Genomic DNA, 21,640 nt, shown 5'->3' with positions numbered 1-21,640 from the left:
TTAGGTAGAATTGTTTTTAAGTTAGAACTCTATTAGATAGAGTTATTATTTAATTAGAATTCTATTATGACTTTTGGTCTTATTTGATTGACTTTTAATGTTTTGACTTTAGTCTTAATTGATTGACTTTTAATATTTTGACTTCAGTCTTGCTTAATTGACTTTAATTTTGACTTTAGTCTCACTTGATTGACTTTAATACTTTGACTACAGTCTTGCTTGATTGACTTTAAATTTTGGAGAACCCCCTTCCATTATTTCTTTAATTCTTTGGACCCCCAAATGGAGGGGTCCTTAAAGAAATATCCCACGAACCCTCAACAATTTTACCCGAAAGTCCGATTGATCGATTTTTAGGTTCAAAATTTTAAATTAATTTCATCAATATTTCACTTTAATTATTTAATATTTTATTTATTAATTTCGAATTTTTAATTATTATTAAATTGTGAAATTACCGTTTTGCCCCCGGAGAGGACTTTTCACGTTTCAAGTCGGTTTTTAATGTTATAGGATGTTTTAGAATCGGTTTTTCGTAAGGAATTCAATGAGAATGTTGGTTTGTGTCATTTATGAAAATTTTTATGTGAAATGATTGTGAACTTTATGAGGGGCATTTTCGTAATTTTAACAAATTCTGTTAAAATTGGTGAAATGATTTATTTGGTTTCGATTTGTTATTTTATGTGTTCGAGAGAGTTTTCCTAAGCGTAACGTAGGCTCTAGGGTTGTTTTGAGGTTAGGGGTATTTTGGTAATTTGGTAATTTTTTAGTGATTTTTATCGTGAAGTTTCTTTTTGGTCTGCAAGATGATGATTTCATATTTCTGGGGTCGTATTTTCCTAGCGTAGCGTGGTTTCTAAGATTTTGTCAATTCGAGATACCTCGTCCGAATTTCTGAAACACATCTGGTAACAAAATAAAGCAATGGAATACACATCCATCATTGGGAATCATTGCAATCGGATTGACGAGTTGATTAATCAGGCGAGTGCAAAAATGGGGTGTCTACACGTACATCATCAAGGAGATACTACCAGGAAAAGCTGTCAGGCTTCAAGATCATGATGGAATCGAGTTACCAGAACCAACCAACCTTGACCAAATCAAACGGTACTACATTTAAGGAGGCCATTTTTGGCCGAATCAATTTTCCTACTACCTAATTCTTTATCTCCTTTCTCAACCCCTTTGCAGCCTGTTCAAAAAGAGAAAAATTGTGCCTTTTATTTCTTAGCCTGATCACCTAACCTAGGGGAGGGAAAAATCTGAACTACGTTTTGGTCTGATCCCAAAAATTTGGGGTACGTAGGCAACCTGAGAAGTTACTTCAGGCTCGACCACATCAAAATAAAAAAATATATATAGATTCCCCGACAAAGGAAAAATCTAAAAAGAAAAAAAATTCAAAAGAAAAAGAAATATCATCCAAAATGGGGAAGAAAGTTCAAGAAAAAATTTTAAATGAAATGCCACACAAGGGGCATTTGGGTTTTTGAGCCTCAAAATTCCTTTCTTTTTATGCCTAGTCCCAGCCTACCTATAAAAGTCCTCCTAAGTACCGTGTGAAAAAGTCAAGGAGGGTAGCGAAGCATGATCAGACAGTAATTCTAGAACTTCAGAGGAGAAGAAAAAGATTAAAAAAAAAAAAAATGAAGAAGCCTGCTAAGTTGAAAATCCGGAAAGGGCGACTTAGGCAAAAATTAAGGCAAGCTCGCAAGGTTGAAAATCTGAAAGGACAACTTTGGCAACAATCAGAGCAAAGAAAAAAGAAAGAGCTCGCTAGATTGAAAACCTGAAAAGACGATCTAGGCAAAAGCTAGAGCAAACTCGCTAGATTGAAAACCTGAAAAGGCGATTTAGGCAAAAGTTAGAGCAATAAATAAAAACAGAAGAAAATCCCAAGCTGAAAGCGGCCCGAGCTGAAACATCAGAAGTCCGAATAATCAAGTTCAATACTCAACTTAAACCAGGCATAGATTCAAATATGTAAGTTCCCCCCTCATACTAGGGGCTTTTTTTAATGATGTGTTCAATGCCACGTACGTTGTCAAACTAGGGGCATTTTGTTTTTGGCAATGTTAATCCTAAAGATGATTAGAACTCCAAACTTAAGGTTACTCTCTGATAACAGTTTTTCGAAAAAAACTCTTGAGGTTCAAAAGAAATAAAAACTCAGGTTTTAAATTCATAAAACTTTTTGATAAATCCTTGAGGTTCAAACAAAAGCATTTTGGATATCACAAAGGAGATATGGCATTCTTTCGTTCTCCAGATTCTTTTCCAGATTCAATCATTCTTAGAATCAATCATTTCTCTTCCAGATTCATTATCCTCTAGATTTATTCGTTCTTCGATTCGTTCTAATCAGTTTTCTCTAAATTCGTTCAAAATTCATTCATTCCTCTGCCAGTTTTGCTCATTTTCCGCCAAGGGTTAGCTTGGATTTTGCTCAGTTTCCGCCAAGGGTTAGCTTGGATTTTGCTCAGATGCCGCCAAGGGTTATCTTGGATTATGCTCAGATGCCGTCGAGGGTTTTCTCGGAACTATGCTCAGATGCCGCCAAGGGTTTTCTTGGAATTATGCTCAGATGCTGCCGAGGGTTTTCTCGGAACTATGCTCAGATACCGCCAAGGGTTTTCTTGGAATTATGCTCAGATGCCACCGAGGGTTTTCTCGGAATTATGTTCAGATGCCGCCGAGGGTTCTCTCGGAATTATGCCCAGATGCCGCCAAGGGTTTTCTTGGAATTATGCTCAGATGCCGCCGAGGGTTTTCTTGGAATTATGCTCAGATGCCGCCGAGGGTTTTCTCGGAACTATGCTCAGATGCCGCCGAGGGTTTTCTCGGAACTATGCTCAGATGCCGCCAAGGGTTTTCTTGGAATTATGCTCAGATGCCGCCGAGGGTTTTCTCGGAACTATGCTCAGATGCCGCCGAGGGTTTTCTCGGAATTATGCTCAGATACCACCAAGGGTTTTCTTGGAATTATGCTTAGATGCCGCCGAGGGTTTTCTCGGAATTATGCTCAGATGCCGCCGAGGGTTTTCTCGGAATTATACTCAGATGCCGCCAAGGGCTTTCTTGGAATTATGCTCAAATGTCGCCGAGGGTCTTCTCGGAACTATGCTCAGATGCCGCCGAGGGTTTTCTCGGAACTATGCTCAGATGCTGCCAAGGGTTTTCTTGGAATTATGCTCAGTTGCCGCCGAGGGCTTTCTCAGAACTATGCTCAGATGCCGCCAAGGGCTTTCTCGGAATTATGCTCAGATACCACCAAGGGTTCTCTTGGAATTATGCTCAGTTTATATTTACTTCATGCTCAGATTTGACTCACTTCCAACTCAAACTCTTTGAAACCTATCTCATATTTTGAGTCCACACACTTGCACAGTTGTTACAGCAGTCAAGGAGAATTTTCTAAAATTCAAGGATCTGACACTGCCAGTGAGAGTTCGCGCTCAAGGACCTGACATTTTTCTAGTTCGGGGAGAGTTTTACGCTCAAGGATCCGAACACCCCGACGAATTGCTAAATCAGGCTGCAAAATGAACTGTCACTAGCTTTGGCATTCGGATATCACACTATCTACCAAAATAGATTTGCTATCTAGTTTGCTTCAACCCTCTGCCAAAGAGGGGCATCTTTAGACACCCCATTTTTGCACTCTCCTGATTAATCAACTCGTCAACCCGATCGTAAAGGTTCCCAATGATGGATGTTTATTCCAATGCTTCATTTTGTTAACAGATATGTTTTAGAAATCCGGATGAGGTATCTTGAACTGACAAAACTTAGAAACCACGCTACGCTAGGAAAATACTACCCCAGAAACATAGAAATTATCATCCTGCAAACCAAAAAGAAGCTTCACGATAAAAATTACTAAAAATGACCAAATTACCAAAATACCCCTAACATCAAAACAACCCTAGAGCCTGCATTACGCTTAGGAAAATTCACTCAAACACATAAAACAACAAATCGAAACCAAGTAAACCACTTCGCCAATTTTCATAAAATTTGACAAAATTACGAAAATACCCCTCATAAAGTTCACGACCATTTCATACAAAAAACTTCATAAATGACAAAAACAAAAACATTCCCATTGAATTTCTTACGAAAAATTGATTCCAAAACATCCTGGAACATTGAAAAACGACTTAAAACTTAAAAAATCCTCTATGAGGGCAAAATGGTAATTTCACAATTTTAATAATTAAAAATTTCGAAATTAATAAATAAATTATTAAATAATGTAAAGTGAAACATTAATAAAATTAATTATTAAAATTTAAACCAAAAAATTTATCAATCAGGTTTTCAAGCAAAATTGTTGAGGGTTCGCAAGATATTTCTTTAAGAACCCCTCCATTTGGGGGTCCAAAGAATTAAAGATATAATAGAGAGGGGTTCTCCAAAAATTTCAAGTCAATCAAGCAAGACTAAAGTCAAGATATTAAAGTCAATCTCATAAGACTAAAGTCAAAACCCTAAATCAAAACCCTAATCTAAACTAATCGAGTCAATCTCATAAGACTAAGGTCAAAACCCTAAATTAAAACCCTAAAGACTAAGTCAAAACCCTAATTGAAACCCTAATCAAACCCTAATGCTTCTAAAAACTTTATAAATAGGAGCCTCCACACCCTATTTTCGTATCAAAGAAAAAACCCTAGGAAAAGTAGGTAAAGAAGCCTCCATAGTCTCCCCAAAACCCTAATTTTGGAGCCCCAACTCCTTCCCTAACACCCCTACTCCGATTTTAGCCTAAAAAAACACCCAAAAACCTCTCAAAAACATCCCAAAAATCCGTAACAAATTTGAAGCACTCAGATCCAAGAAGGAGATACCTTACCTCGGAGATCAGGAATCAGATCCGGAGATAGAACGAAGTAAGGAATACGGTACAAGGAGCCATTCTAACCAGATCTGAGGGAATAACACTTTTGCAGATCAAAGGTAAATTTTTTTTATTTTATTTTATCTAGGTTTATCATTAGCAAATGTAGATCTATTTGGGATAAGTAGAGACCGGCATTGGCCGGGCGGGGTTGGTGCCTAACACCTTCCAACCCCGTAACATGATCCCCGGATTCAGATTTCTATAGTAGATTAGTTCTTTTTATCCATTGTAGGGTCAATTTGGTTCCTAGACCGTAATAACTAGGTGGCGACTCCCAAACCTCAAGGGTCAAAAGCGGATCCGCGCACCCCGCGGATCGAGGGCGCTTTCAAAAAGATCTACATCAGAATGACACCTGGAATCACTCAAGAGTAATATCTAGAGGTGTCAACATGGCCATGAAATGCCAGTTGATGATAAGCATGGTCAATCCCATCGGACCACATCCAAAGAACCATGTCAATAAAAAAACCCCATCTATAATTAAAGCATTTTTGTGACGTATCTCTATGTAAACTCTTACGTGTATTAGGAACGAAAGCACACACGAAGGAAGAAACAAATCGGGTTCATTGTTTCTGAACCCCAAACGAATGCTTTTTACACTTACCACACACAAGTCAGATGTATAACAACACGCTGATAATGTTTTCTAAAAACACTCGAGTGACTCTAGAAAGGCACGTCAGATGTATAAAAACACGTCGAAAATGTTTTCAAAAACACTTGGGTAACTTTGGAAAGGCAAGTTAGATATATAACATTACGCCGAAAGTGTTTTTAAAAAACACTCTAGTGACTTTGGAAAGGCAAGTAAGATGTATAAAAACATGTCGAGGATGTTTCCAAAAATATTCGGGTGACCTGGAAAAGCAAGTTAGATATATAATAACATATCGAGGAAGTTTCTAAAACACTCATGTGACTCGGGAAAGGCACAATTGATATATAACAATACATCGAGGATGTTTTGAAAACCCTCGTGAGACTTTGGAAAGGCATGACTGATGTATAACAAGACATCGAAGATATTTTTAAAATACTCGTGTGACTCGAGAAAGGCAAACTGATGTATAACAACACATCGATGATGTTTCTAAAACACTCATGTGATTTTGAAGAGGTAGGTCGGATGTACAAACCACCCGTTGAAATAATTTTTAGGAACACTCATGAAATTTTGGAAGGAAAAATATGATGTATAAATATGCCCCAAGGATGTTTTTTCAAATGCTCATATAGACTCAAAAAATACAAGACATACATAGAAAAGAGCGCCAAAGATGTTTTCTAAAATTACTCAGGGGAATCAATTAAAAATACTAAAAAGAGCAACTCTCTTTTCTCAGGGTAAATGTCTATTCAAAATTACAAAAATCCACAAGTAAATAACAACATTAGCATAGCAAAAAATCATTAGTCAAAACAAAGCAAAATTGTATCCAAAACTCTCCTGAGTAAGCCACCAAGTGAAAGAATCTCTCTAAGACACACCAAAAAGGGTGTCTTCTTCAAAGATACTCACAACAAAGCATAAGCATAAGGAGAAAATCAGGGAAATTCCTTTATTAAAAGCTTCATCTATTACATAGGTAACCCGAGGCATACCTCAGGAGTTCAAAGTCTTTTTTACAAAGAGATAAAAAAAACATAAAAAGCGTCAAACAAAGACTATCCTCCAGAAAAAACACACTAAGGAAAAACAGTCGAAAGAGCAAATCAAGGCATAAAGACCTTCAAAATCCAAAAACACCTGCAAAAAATAATAAAATCACCAAATGAAAGCAGAGATATATACGAAAAGACCCTACTTCGACCATAATCTCAAAGGTAGGACCATCTAAAAATAAATAAATAAATAAATAAATATATACATATATATATATATGTTATTTTTTACTGCCCTGACCATAGCTAGGGATAAGAAAACTTGTTTTTCCGATCATCACGATCAGACATTGATCAAAGGCCACCTTGGCCTTAAAAATAAGTATAGCTTGATGTTGTTGTTAAAACATCAAAAACCCTAAACGAGTATAGAGAAGATAGACATAAAAAAGAAATCATGGAAGAGTATGAGGATCCTCGGGAAACGCAATCGGTGCGGCAACCTCAGTTCAAGGCTCAATAACAGCAGGAAGGTCAGCCTCGGTGTCCAGGTTGAGAAAGGGAGAGTCAGGAGTAAAAGGAATGGAAGTAACATCCACCCCGGTAGAAGCGGGGGCAGGAGTTTGGGGGAGAAGAACCTTAGAGAGGCTCTAGGTGAGCTATCCTCTTCTTCAATCTTTTGTTGGACTACTTCCATTCTGACAAGGCATCCTTAACTTTAGCCTTGGCTTCCTTCAGCTACTCCACTAACGCCCTCTATTTCCTCCTCGTTAACACCAATAACCTTGCCTCAAGATTGGCAATCTTGACCTTGAGAACCTTAGAGCTCTTGATTTTCACCTGTTGAGCGACCTTTAGAGCTTTTAAACATTCATCAATTGCCTTGGGCTACTCCCTTATTGCAGCCAAATCAACGACCCTCTTTTCGGAGATCTCCTTAGTCATCATTTCCCCCCCCCCCCCCCTTATTAACTCAAACTAGTTTCACAACATCTCGACCATGATGAGTTGAAATTAGGACAAATGAATATATGACATAAAAAAATAGAAAAAATGAAAGAAGGAAATAAAACACATGATTTGAAAGAAAACATGCATGTGTCATCGCCATAGCCTAGAAATCATCTTCATACATGGAGTAAACATTTTCAACAAAGGCGAGCATAATAGCTTGCTTATCCTTGGGCAAACGCGTGGACTCAAAGAAGGCCTTGGTCACTCAACCGTCCTAAAGAGCCGAATCACCTTTACTAACATACCAAGTTGGGAGTTCAAGGCAAACAACCTACCAAGTCGGAGGATATTACTCGGGGGCAGACAGGGCTTAGGCACGAATAGTTGGAGATACATCCACAGGAGGGTGACGCGGTAGGAATAGTCAGTGGAGGGGTTGGCTTAACGACTTTCCTCAATCTTTTCTTCCTCTGATGCAAAACCTCGAAAGAGAAGGGGTCGGAAGGGCCTTTGCTTAAGTCCTCGGCAGAATGGCATTTGAGTTGCATCAAAACCATGTCATTAAGTGGTTTGTTGAGATCTTCTCTAAGGCATCTTAGAGGAACCAAGGAAGAAAAGTATGGATTGGTCGGAGAATGATTACTAGAAGAGGTCGATACTTAAAAGCTAGGGTGGGATGGCTTTTCTTTCACTAAAGATAGTACGGTTGTTAGTAGACGGGACAACTACCTTTTGGAACTTAGCTTAGTTATAAAGGAGTTATTGAATTATCACCGACTTGGGAGGATCTTTGTCTATAGAGGCGTGTGTAGAACTAGTGAGAAAAGTCAAGAACTTCTTAGTAAGGTTAGTACCAAATGAAGAAATCTCCCGAATTAAGTAAGTTACCTTCAAAGTTAAAGGAGTTAAACTTCAGTGCAGAAAGAGCATGCTCCCACTGACCCTTATGAATAAGAGGGCATAAGAAGCACTCCTTGTTAGAATAAGGGAGACGGATGAAAGGATTTCTCCCCATCCTTTTAGAAAGGAAGAAATACCCCAACCTCTTAGGGAGAGCATACTCCCTTTGACTCTTAAGAACAAGAGGGTATAGAAACCACTCTTTGTTAGAATCGAGGAGACGGATGAATGGATCTCTCCCCGTCCTTCTAGAGAGGAATAAATACCCCAACCTTTTAACTTCAAATTGTGCCCGAATGTCCAGAAGGCCAAGTTGGTGGTTTACCCCAAGACAGGTGTTCATCCATTTGATCGACTTGATTAGACGATAGAAATTCCCATTCATCTTACCAAGGGCCCGCTTGTAAAAATGTAAAACCTCTCAGGTTAAGGAAGAGAAGGCAATATTAAACAAGCCTTGAACTAACCCTAGAATACATTGGTAGTCCCATCCCTAAAATGACGTTTAGACAAAGGTTTTACACAATATGCCATCTCAATGGTGGCAGGGATGTTATACTTTATACTTTAGTCCTCTATGGAGGGCCTGATTGGGGAATGATGCTTCTTTGGGGCCATATGTTTGAAGTAAAGTCCAGAGAAGGAAAAGTAGATTTAGAAGAGTAAAAATGAAGAGCTAGAGAAAGAAAGAAAACAAACCTGAAAAGGATGAAAAGAAAGGACCAATAAAGATGAGCACCAGCGAATAGAGCAGCAGACGTGAAGGGATACGAAAATAAGAATGAGGGAAAATAAGAGGCTTTATAGAAAGTGAAAGGATCTCGAATCACAAGAAACTCTCCATCGTCGCAATAATAACAAGTCTTAATTATGAAAGACAAGCTGACAATAATTGTGCACAACTAAAATGTCATCAGAAAACGAAAAGATGTAAGGCGGCATGCACGTTCCAAGGCCAGTAAAGAATGACACGTGTATCGATCATTATTGCGCCAATTTCAAAGAGGATACTGATGCATCGAGAAATGAAAACAACAAGGCACTATTATGAAAAATATGACAGCAAAGGAAGGGATTAAGAAGGTTCAAGAAGCGTGGGTATGATGATACTCAGACTCATAAATCACAAATGCTCAAGAGTTAGAGACAGCTCACAGAGAGATTGGCAAAACAAGGTCAATTTTTTTTCACCTTGTTCAACCAAGCTACTAAAAAATGGGCAATTGTGGAGTCCATTTCCGTCACACTTCAAGATAAGGACATGTGCCTTGCCTAGGCCCACAACACCAAACTTGAATTCATGTGCTTTGACTCGGGAAACACACAAATAGTTGGAGAATCAGATTGTTAATGGTTAGCATATGGGACTAGCCTTGAATAGTTGGAAGGATCAGGCAGAGCGAGAACAAAATGGCACTAAAAGACAAAGTAAGATCGGAGCATGAGGCCAAATCTCTTCATTTAATGCAGAATTCACGAGTATGAATCAAAATAACGTTGACAACGACATTTTCTGACTCACCAACTCCAAATGAGTAAATTCGAATAAGTTCGATAATCAATACATTGAGACACCTCAAATTGAACTCAAGTGCAAACATTAATGAGGTGTGGGAATGAAACCCATGTATGAAATCATTCTTCCTTTTATCTAAGCAAATTTGTTACTCTTTCACTATCTTACCTTATGACAACTTTTACCATTCTTAATTTTGAAACATTTAAACAACTTCAAAATAACAATACAATTATATAAATAATTGTATATATTTCTCTTAAGTTGTGATATTGTATATATTTCTCTTTATTTCTCACGGACATGAAAGAGGCGGATATCCCAAATACTATGCCTTTCTATAAAAACAATAATTTAATCATTATTGAAAGTAACATATAAATATATAACAATAAATATACACAGAATAGATTAAAAACATATTAAAAAATCATTTAAAAAAAAAAAAAAACAATCAAACAATATTTTGAAAAAGAACAATAAAATAAAAATAGTTTCAAAATAAAACATAAAAAAACAAAATGTTTCTCAAAAAGCAAAGAAATTTATTTATTTATTTTTAAATTCCAAATGAGGAGGCGTTACCCTGTTTTTATAAAATGAAGAAGAACAAACACAAGATTAAAAAAAAAAAAGAAAAAAAAAAAAAATCAAAATAAAGAGGTTTCCCCAGTTTTTATAAAACATACAAGAAAAAATAGTGGAAGAGAGAGAGGGGAAGATTGTTACAGCCTAAGCTTCGTCTCCAATCCATGAGTTTAGCTTCTTATTTTTAAAATCACAGAGTTCCAGAGAGTGAGTGAGTGAGTGAGAGAGAGAGAGAGGTGTCTTTTGTAGCCGAGGGATTCGTTCAACTTGTGCTGATCGACTGATTCGGCAAAAAATAATCGAATTTGATCGACTGTCAGCTTTCATCTTGGCACTAAACACGCTAGCTACGCGGGACCAACGTTTTTGGCACGTTCAGCTCCTCCCCACAGCAAAAACAAACGCAGCCCCAGTATGTATGGCCTCTCTCTCTAAACTATAGAAAATGTGAGGAAAACCAGTTGAAATCCTAAACGAAAACCCATCATACTTGAGGTTTGGCAAAAACCCTTGATTTTTTTCTTCCCAAAACCCATAATCTTCAACCTCTCCATAAACCCTCTGTTTCCATGTTGGATTGCATCATCCATTTGATAGGAATCTCAAATGTGTGTACCCATCTCTTTATTTTCTATTTTTCTGGAACTTAATAATGTAGTTTTGATTAATTTTTATTCCTGCACTGATAACCACATCAATTTCTGTATAATCTTTAATTTTTTTAATTTTTTAATTTTTTTTTGGGGTGGGGGGTGGGGGTGGTTTAAATGTTCTACCTTTTCACTATTACATGAATTTATATTCATCTATAGATTTTTCTTTGGTGAAGTACCCATTTGATAGGAAGCTTAATGTGTGCTACTGTTCTTGCAGTTGTGGTAGAATTATTATTGTATGAATGTAAGGTTCTTCTTTGTTTTACTTGAAAATATTTTAATGTCCTTTTTCAAGAACCAACTTCTTTTAGTCTCTCTCTCTTTTGAATCATGATTGCATATGCATTTGGAATTTTTTTTTTTGAGGTGTTACCAGCAACTTAAAATTCTTCTTGTTAATAATTTCAAGAATCAGCTATGCATTACCATTTTTATATTGCACGAGGAAAATTTTCTGGGGATTTTCCGGAAATACTACCAAGCACGCCACCACAATACACCATAAAAATGCAAACACAAAACTCCGTAAACATATGTCAGCTCGATTCCTTGGATCTATAGTTTGTTTTTCTCGTACACTTGATTGCTGCTTATGTATTTGGTTCTCCTTGTTTTTCTCTTATTTATGTGAATTGCTGTTTGGAGCAAAGTGTGCCAAACTGATATCGATATACCTTGCACACTATAGTAGTCTTTCAGAACTTAGATGACATGCACCCACTAGTAATAGGGAAAATCGATTAATATATATTTTAAGTCTGGTAACCACTTGGATGGTATTGATTGGTTCATTTGTGTACCATATGGTAGAACACAAGAAATGGCAATTTCCTATATTCGTATAGGAACTTGTCTATATTTACGCCCCATTCCCTGTTCTTGTTCATTTGGATGGTATTTATCAGTTCATTTGTGTACCATATGCTAGAACACAATGAATGGCAATTTCCTATATTCGTACATGGATTCATCATATTTAAGTCCATTTCCCTGTTCTAATTCATTGTAGTTCTAATTCAAATCCAAAGAATACTTAGGTGTTATTGGTGCAAAAAGTTAAGCTCGTATATCTTTGGGGTCGTAACATAACACCATGCTCGTCCATAGCAGCCCATATACGACTGCTTTCACTTTGGTACCCTTGTTTTTTCTCCTAGGTAGCCCTTTCTCTAGGTTATCCCTTCTACCATCACCCTTGGTGCTGACTTTGTTGTGGCTTTTACTCTAGTAATGAAGATTTGCTTCGATTCTTTCATCTTATTAAAGATAGATGTTGATGAGATTTGATTTGAATTAGCATATCATAGAATAGGTGGTCTTTTTCATTAACGTATCGATTGAAGATTCAATTGTTGAGTCACTCTCGTTGTTAAATCCTATAGTTAGGACCCAATACCTAACCTTCTTTTTGGGTGCCTAGGTAGCCATTTTTCCAAGTCACTGTTTTAAAGGTTTGAACTTGAGAAGTGGTGTTGACTCTAATACCAAATGATACGAATCCAACCCCAATACACCAAAAATTCTTAGGTGTTAATGGTGCAGAAAGCTAAGCCCATATCTTTTTAGGGTTGTAACATACCACCACGTTTTGGAACAGACGTCTGTAGTAGCCCACTCTGTGGTGGCTTTCATTTTGGTACTCTTCTTTTTGAGTCCCCAGGTAGTCTTTTTTGCAAGTTGCTCATTCTAAGGGTTGAACTAAAGATGTGGCACTGGTTTTGATATCAAATGATACAAACCCAACCAATACACCAAAATACCCGGGTATTATTGGTAGGGAAAGTTGAGCACATATCTCTTTGGGATCGTAACAACCTCTTAAATGGTCCCATAAGAAAATTATATTGTTTGATACAACCATTGGTGAATTCTCCTTTCCATGACGTTCATCTTTGTCAAAATATATATTCTAACATTATTAATTATTAACTATAAAAGTTGGATCCAAAACAATGGTTTAAGTGAACAATTAGGATTTTTCAATTTCAAGTAAAGTTTTTCATGAGTTTAAAAATGTAAGAATGAACTGGTTTTTTTTTAATATGGCCACTGTGAATTGTGATATGAACAACTATTGTATGGTTGGGGCTCAAGTAGCAATTATGCATCTACATGCATAAGAAATTCCAACCTTTAAACACTTGCACAAACTCATCATATTGACGAGCCACATCTCTTTAACAGAACAAACGTAAAAGATAATGCTGAGGTCTTTGGTCTTGAGAGCAACCCAACAACAAGGCTTTCAACTTAACCAATTCAGTCTCCGGGTATTTTCTTCACTATTTCCAAATTACGCATATTTCATTTTATTATTTACTTCGTTATTTGTTGCAGCGAGGGATGCATAGTAGGAATAAAAGGGCCATGGAGTTCATAGCGAAAGGGTGGAATGCTTTAAAGGAAGTTGACAGAGTCATTGATTACACTGAACCAACCGACCCTCGATTGCATCCTCAATTTAGAGTAAGAAAAATTCAAGAAATAAGAAAAATCAGTAGTCTTTTTTTAATATAGATTTTATTTTAATTATGCACACAATATACCTGCTTTTGCATGCACATTTTATATTTTCGGGTTGTTTTTAAGATTCAAAGTAGTTTGTAATGGTTATAATTCTCTTTTCATTGTTGGGTAGTTATTATTGTAATTGTTATTAGTGCTTTCATATTGCATTCTAAATTGGCATTATATTTATTTTTTGTGTTGCATTTTTTTTTCTTCTAAAGTCATCACCCTTGTTTAATAATGTGATGTTTGATTCATTGTCTCAGTTTCATACATACGTATGTATGTACGTACATATATTAGATGCACCCATGTGTACATACATTTATACATTTATACATTTAATTTTTTTACTTATCATGAAGTGCGTAACCTTTCTTATATTTTGCTCAACAAGCAATGTGTGTATGAGATCATTCAAATCCTCCAGTTTCAGTCTCATGTAGTACCCTATAAAACAATAATGCACTTAAATATATGGCACAACGAGAATAAACACGTTCTGATGCTAGCACTGTTTGCCAAATTTGGGGACATCGCCCTCAAAATCTTAGAATCTCTATTCTGTAACGAAGCATTCTACATGCAACCATGAGGCAAATACTTGGTATAAACCTAGTCCGTAACAAACTTTCCTTTTTTGTCACGAATACATTTTCACCATGCCAACATGGTGGATGTCCTGAAGCTTCTGTTTACCAGGACCTCCTTCAAGATATGGTTTTGTTATCTTTTCAGTTTCCACAACTAACAAAATGAGAGCATCGGATTCTTGCACATTCACCCCAATAGAAATTTCCAAATCAAGAACATGGACTTTGGGTGATGATATCAGAGACCTGGGTTCAAATCCCGCCAACACTGAGTTACTCAACTCATCAAAAACAGGCTACCTGATAAAAAAAATAATTTTGAAGCCTGTGGTTGATGCTTTGGGTTATCGATTCTAGTCTTGGGTTATTCGGAGATGCCCATTCTTACGTTGGACTATACCATGTTGATTTACTTTTGATTTGTAATATTAAGTACAGTAAAGTGTATTAGGACTGATCAAATTTATCAGACCAATGCTTTGGAAATCATTTTTCGAACTATGGGCACGCCTATTAGGATTGACAAAATACGTAAAAGTTGAGTTGTTGGTTTGTTGGGACAGGCATGGCCGCTTGGTAGGCCATCTGGCTTCTTGGACATGCTTGAGCTCAGAGACAACAAGCTTTCAATGACTTGTGTGTGGGCTACTGCTTTCAACCAATCCCTGATCTAGCTTATTTATGCAATTTTATGTGTTCTATGATGTTCACATATTAAGTTCTTCATGCTAAATATGTACTCCGCTAAAAAAAAATTATGGGTTTAAGTGTGAAGGTATGGTTTTGATCCCTAGTCCATGGTATTATCAGACTTACCACGTCACCGAAGTGGCAAGTTTTAAGTCCACTTTGTGGGTCCAAAACTCAGTTAATGTGCCCTAGTAGAGATCAGCATCAGTTGGGTGGGACTGGTGCTTAACACGTTCCAGAATCCCATAATTTGAACACCCCCCCCCCCCCCCCCCCCCAACCTTTTAATTAAGTTTAGACCAAACCCATATCTGTCATCTTGAGTCAATTCGGTTCCTAGACTGTAAAACTAAGTGACGAATATAGTCTTACCTCGCATACCCAAAAAAGGATCCAAATTCTCAACCCATAGACCCGAAAGATCCAATCAAAGCCTACCCAGGAAGACTGATCTGATCCAGACTGAACCTCCCTCAGTTTGCTAGCGACAAATGAAAACGAACAAGATCTTTCTTAGGAGGATGACCAATAATCTCAGTGGCTATCATTCAGAGGAAAACATCCACATCTCTTCTCCCCTTAATAGAAAAAATACCCAGACCTGATTATTTTAAAGTGTGTAACATGCAGTCATCATTGTTGCCCTTCTTTTCACCCTTTTTGTTACTTTTATGGATCAATTTAAGACCTACATATTGTTGGCCTCTGTCCTGTATATTTTTCTTACAATTGTTATTTGGGTATGGGATATCTGTTTTGAAGATTTTCTGTTTCGGTGGGATAATGTAATCAGGGATTGATTGCTTTGCTTTGTTTTTTCTTCCTTTCCTTTGCATTGTCCTTGAGGACTTCTTGTCCTCCATTTAATAAATTTTACTCATAAAAATAAATAAAATAATAATAATAATAATAATAATCTTAATGTTCCTGATCCATATCAGACTGCAAAGGAGAACTTTGAGTTGGCTTTGGAAGTTGATAACTCAAACACCCATGCAAGGTACTGGTTGGCCAGGTTGCATCTCAAATACCAATGTCCTGGGGCCTGTAAAGCCATGTGGGTAATCTAATTCTATTCCTTTTTTTCTATATATTTTGTTGATTTTTTTACTTAAATCAAAAATCAAATTGAGTAGTTTTTCAATAGTGGAGCTGCTTTACTAGTGGAAGCTGCGGACATGGGCGATCCAGATGCGCAATATGAGCTGGGTTGTCGCCTAAGAGTCAAGGTTAAGCACTTCTATATTACTTCTTGTTGTGACTTGTTCTTGTTATTTTATTAATGTTTTATTTCCACTAGAAAGTTGTCATATTTGTTGCTATGGATTTTTCAACTTTTGAAGCCCTAAGTTGATTTTTTTTAATGTGTTTTTCATCATGTGAACTGCATCCTTGGAGTTGTTTTCCATCCAATCTGAGTGTAGGGGCTCTAGATTTGAAATTTTGTATTTTAGATGTGAGAATATTGCATCTGTAGATATTTACTGAGCCTCGGGTTTGAAAGCCTTTTTCACCTTTTGCTCTTTTTCATATGTTTCTTTTGCCCGCCCTCCTGCCGCAATACCCTTTCTCCATTTTCATTACTTTTAAAGAAAATGTGGTCTTAGAACCATAGAAAATAAGAAATATTTATTTGAAAATTAAAATCAAAGAAGGTTTTCTATTATCACTACCACATTCAAGACCTTAAATATGTATATCTTTATTTAATCATTCAAAAGACTGCTGCCTTGTTCACTTATATGTTTTGACCTATAAACATCCTAATGCTCACAAAAGACCTTCAGAAAATAGATCTTTTGATCCATAAAAGTTTATGAAATTCCTAATAAAGCACCCCAGGGTAAACATCTAAATGCTTTACCCTACTTTCCCTACTATTATATTGCTAAATTACTTCTAAAACTAACTAATGCATCTCCTAAAACTCAAAAGTTCTCTCTAATATCACTTTCTTTGTTTGGAATGACCCCTGGATAAGATCTTGTAAGTTTGATCATATTTTAACCCGTTGGATTATCATAGTAGTTTTTTTTTTTTTTAGTGTGTCTAAAGCTAGTGGTGAAACTGTTAATTACTTCCTAATTGCGGGATGGGGCCCATGTGATCTGGTCTATCTCTCCAGTCTTTCTTGATGTCCACCTCAATCTGTTCTTTCTTTCTTCCAATGCTGGCATTCCTCTGCCTTCGTTTCTAGAAGTGCGATTTTATGGAGATTGACTCTGTTTGTGAGGCCCTTGGAGGATCTTTGAGGATTTTTTCTCTAGGTGGGAACTTTTGCTTCAAGAAGTTGGATATATTAGTATTTTTTTTTGGGTCTCGATTGTCTTTCCAGTTGTTCTCAACCACCTTGCTCCTTATCTTATTGCTTTCTAGAAAATGGAATCTTTATACAACAATGACTTTTAGAAACTGAAACCTCCTTCTTCCAAGCATATGACAAGATTCCCAAACTTCTGTTTCCTCCGTTCCTTGACTCAGATTGGCTTCATTATGGAAGTTTCCAATCTTTGTAAGAGATTTGGATGCGAGCCTCCTACAGTGTGTGATGCTCTTATTGAAATCAGATGCTCCTGCATCAGACTACACACATAAAATTTCATATTTTGTCTGGAAACTATTACAGTACTTGTTCCATCCTTTATTCATTGAGATATCTAGATACCTTTGCTAACACTTGGATTATGGAGTGCATAGTTCATTAAAATTAATGCTGACAAGATGAAAAGGTTTTTGTCAATGTCCTTGTGTTGCTGCTCCAGGATTTGAATTGTCTGACAACTAGTTTTGAATTTCTGAAACTTGTTCTGCTGCCCGCTCTTTGTTGCTTTCCTCTATGGATTTGTGTATTGCGAAATCTAGATGCATTGATTAGGTTCGTGCCCTTTGTTTGTGGCTGTACAATAAGTTAATTAAGTTATGATATTCTATTTGATACGCCAGGTAATTGACTTGTTTAGTGTAGAACACCCCCCCTCTGATAATATCGTAATGCTTGTATTGATAAGATTATTTTTCTTCCTTTCAAGTTGATAAGATTTGTTCATTCCAACACCCATGTATTCGTACCTGAAAAGGTGAACCATGTTCAAATGCTGGTTGTTACCACAACATTGGGTAATTGAATATAATACAATATAGAAAATTCGTGAGGGTTTCTAGTACACAACTTCATAATGTACATAGACATGGCACAAATCTGGGATATGGCTGGATAATTGGCAGTACCTTAGCTTAGTTATTTGTAAAGTTTTGAAATTTGGGGTCGCCCCTACCTTTTTCAATTGTATTTTACCTTACAAGAAAGAAATACTGTAAAGTTGGAATTGAGCTGTTAGCTTACTTGATCGAAGATCTGGATTGAAGACCATGTGGCAATAGTTTTGATCCAGCTTACCCACCACCACCATTAAAAAAAAAAGATTATATAAAATTTAAAATTGAATATAAAAATGGAATTGTATGCCTTTGTACTTAGGTTTTTTCTTTTCTTTCAATGTTGTAGACGTGACTTTCTATCCAGAAACTTGAACTAGGTTCATCATTTCAAAACTCTATGGTTTGCATAGTTCTTGTGGGTTATACTATTAGCTTTAGATTTTAGTCTGCCTAGTTTACTTTAATTTATTTATCATTTTTGTTTCCTATCTATTTACTAATTACATTATTGCTTTGTTTCTTGTTGACTTGTTTTGGGATAGAATGAAAACGTTCAATCAGATCAACAAGCTTTCTATTATTTGGAGAAAGCAGTTGACCAGGTATGCTTCATTCTCCCACTTGCAATGCATAAATCAAATGTGTCGGTCGTTTTATGCTCTTGACTGTAATATTGAGTTTGATTTCACATCTATAATACCCTTTGAAAATGTGTATTAATCATCACATAATTGGAATTGGCTTTTGTTCTAGTTGCATCCAGGTGCTTTGTACCTTCTAGGTGCTGTGTACTTGTCAGGGGACTGTGTGAAGCAAGATATTGCCTCAGCTTTGTGGTGTTTCCATAGAGCATCAGAGAAGGTAATAATAACTACTACATTGGTTAATTGCAGTTATTTAGTATTAAAGCAATGGAAATCCGTAGTTTTTTATTTTTTATTATTATAAGTGAAGATGAATTTATTTAAAAAAGGGGGGTCATCTAAAAGGGGGTTCGAGATGACCACCCGGAAGAAAGGAGTACAACAACTACGCAAAACAAAGCCAAGCAGCCCCACCTAGAAAAACCTATTCCTCACTAAGATTACAAACCCTTTCCCATCCAACAAGAAAGTCTTCAAAGAAAATTTCCCTAACTCTTTGAATTGTTTATATAATTCCACCCAACATAGAGGAATACTGTCTAATTGCCAATGCAAAGTATTCAGGACACCTAGCACCTCAAACAGGCATTAGTTGAGTACTACCTAGGATGTGCCACCTAGGCGATTTGCCTCTTTCTTCTTCTTTTTCTTGTCAGACAAAATAGCCTCACATTGGATGATGTGAGACTTTAAGTTAAAACTACCATCTTCAGATGTTAAAATGGTTACAAAAGAATTAAGGTTTTTTTTTTGGTGGTGTGTGTTAAATGAAATTGTAAAAAATTACATGGCCACTCAAGCATCACATAGGCATAAAGGCTCTATGGGAACCCCTGCCAGTCACCTGTCATCTACGCCTTTGACTTCACTTGCCAGGTGATGGATGTGCAAGTAATTATGTCATAAAAAGTGTGGCTTCGTAATTCCCCACATGGTTGGCATCAAAGGTGGTATTATGAAAAGTTAATGCTGGGGCCGTGTCATGAGTGTTCATAAAGACCTATGTTATGTGCCTGAAGAAACTTTTTGCTGTTCATGAAATATATTAGTTGCTAACTTGGGCTTCCCAACTAAATGTTCAAAGACTTGGATTGAAATTTGGTGTTAAAGATTTCTGAATTTGATTTTTAGCGCAGCTAATGAAAAGTTGGTATTTTTAATAATGGAAAATTGGATATAATCATCTGGTTGCATCTGGCTACAAGACTGTACAATCATCTCCCATGTTCCCAGCCATCGTTACTGCTATCCATGGCATCACAAAGCAATGAAAAGATACTCAAGTACAAACTTTGTGCCCTTACGAGTTTTTACAATGGAAGATGTTTAGATACTCTAGGTCACTGAGGCTTATATGGAAATTATATAATTAAATGGTCGAGGGAGGGAGGAAATGATACACTATTTTAAACAAGATCTCTGACCTTTCTATTTTAAATTTATGCAGGGACATGGTGGTGCAGCGATAGCGTATGGATCACTTATTCTAAAAGGTTTGTTTTACCATTATTGCAATTATAGTGGATACTTTAAAAAAAATAGTCCTCTATTTACTATTCAAGTTTTCTCCTATATCAACTACAAATTATATGATTGATTGCTTCAAGTGGAGATTCTAAGGAAATTCACTTCTTTGAAGTCTAAAGAGAAGCTTGTAATACGATGGTATCACATGAGTTGATGGTATTGATATATAACGTACTATGATGGGGTTTGACATTGGGACGGTTTCACTTAGAATATATCTTAGGCCATCATCCAATCTATCACATTCATCTTGAATGGTCACAAAAGACTGTTGATTAACGTAGATGGTTAAGAGGATCACCCGATCAGTTTTAATAAACAAAAAAATCCCATTTGGTTCACTTTACGGTCTAGGAGATCTCACAGGTGGGCCAAATGGTGGGTTTCAATACCCTCCAACTACATATGTATTGTCTTCATGAGGTTGGCATTCCTTCTAATTGAAGTCTGATCTGGTTAGGTGCTGAAGTTCCCGAAGCTCTAACAAAATATACTTCGAAAAGGAGGCAAATCCCTAAGAAAATGATGAAGAATGTGAGAAGTTTTGAGGACTCCATAGAACTGGCCAAAGAACAGTTCCAAATCGCTGCAAAGGCAGGATGTGATCTTGGATTGCGATGGTTGAAAAGGCTCGAGGATGAAGAGAAGCTCATGGTGGCTAACAAAATCATGGAATCGAGTGAAGGTAATGGGTAGACAGACCAATCAGAGTGTTCCATATTGTTCGATGGGAAGTGGACTTTACCTTATGTAAAGTTTCTTACTAACTGTATTATGTAGAGACAATCATGTTTATTGGCAATAATTGAAAAGATCTCATGGACACTATGATCGATCATATATAGAAATATTTTCTGAGTTCCTTCCATGAAAAGGATCATCTTGTGGTTCTTATAAAGGGATTATAGAAATGATGGTAATCCCAATCTTGTTCTTTAGTTTTGAAGGTTAAAGAAGATAAAATGGTAAAAAAAATTACTCCATTTCATGATTAAATTGGTAAATTATTGATTAATTCACCGGTCTAACAGTGATTGCCCAGTATAGGCCAATAAACTGTTTACTAGAAAAAACACATTCTATTTCATCATTTCATAGGCCTTTTTTTTTTTTTTTCGAATATTTGAGAAACCTAGTCGAGTGCTATAAAACACTCCTTTTATATACCAGGGTCTCTCGGGCACCTATTTCGAAACGTCTCTTTCTCCCTACCATGTTCACATGCTCTCCTCATCTGCCTGTCCTCCCAATTGATCATTATTTTTTTTTTCTAGAGACTAATTTAAAATCTTAAATTTGAAAAGAGGAGATTTATAAAATAAAAAAAAAGGGGAAATTAAAATAAAAAATTTATTATAAAAAAAGTAATACATTTTTTCTAATTATCA

At 36.5% G+C, this 21,640-nt stretch overlaps 1 protein-coding gene across 4 annotated transcripts; it reads left to right on the top strand.

Annotated features, from left to right (window-relative positions):
- The first annotated feature begins 10,522 nt into the window (after positions 1–10,522).
- Positions 10,523–21,140, top strand: LOC147406365 (binding protein). 4 transcript variants are annotated; one of them, XM_086434362.1, is made up of 9 exons: positions 10,523–10,887; positions 13,316–13,401; positions 13,469–13,597; positions 15,864–15,979; positions 16,070–16,151; positions 18,624–18,683; positions 18,835–18,942; positions 20,173–20,218; positions 20,713–21,140. In XM_086434362.1, exons 2-9 carry the CDS (start codon positions 13,333–13,335, stop codon positions 20,946–20,948), a joined length of 846 nt encoding a protein of 281 aa, XP_086290488.1. In that variant the 5' UTR covers positions 10,523–10,887; positions 13,316–13,332; the 3' UTR covers positions 20,949–21,140. The 4 variants fall into 4 exon arrangements, with proteins under 4 accessions (XP_086290488.1, XP_086290486.1, XP_086290490.1 ...); XM_086434360.1 differs by having other exon boundaries at positions 10,523–10,891; positions 20,713–21,139; XM_086434363.1 differs by lacking the exon at positions 10,523–10,887 and adding an exon at positions 10,923–11,083.
- Positions 21,141–21,640: the final 500 nt, after the last annotated feature.

Source organism: Akebia trifoliata, chromosome 3 (genome assembly GCF_017979445.1).
Source record: "Akebia trifoliata isolate Shusen 1 chromosome 3, ASM1797944v1, whole genome shotgun sequence".
Lineage (NCBI taxonomy): Eukaryota > Viridiplantae > Streptophyta > Magnoliopsida > Ranunculales > Lardizabalaceae > Akebia > Akebia trifoliata.
This window is presented reverse-complemented; position numbering and strand designations above follow the sequence as displayed.

Coding starts and splice junctions, on each gene's coding strand:
- LOC147406365 (XM_086434362.1), top strand. CDS start 13,333: ATGCTGAGGTCTTTGGTCTTGAGAGCAACCCAACAACAAGGCTTTCAA. Junction 15,980..16,069: donor CCTGGGGCCTGTAAAGCCAT/GTGGGTAATCTA, acceptor GTTTTTCAATAG/TGGAGCTGCTTTACTAGTGG. Junction 16,152..18,623: donor GTTGTCGCCTAAGAGTCAAG/GTTAAGCACTTC, acceptor GTTTTGGGATAG/AATGAAAACGTTCAATCAGA.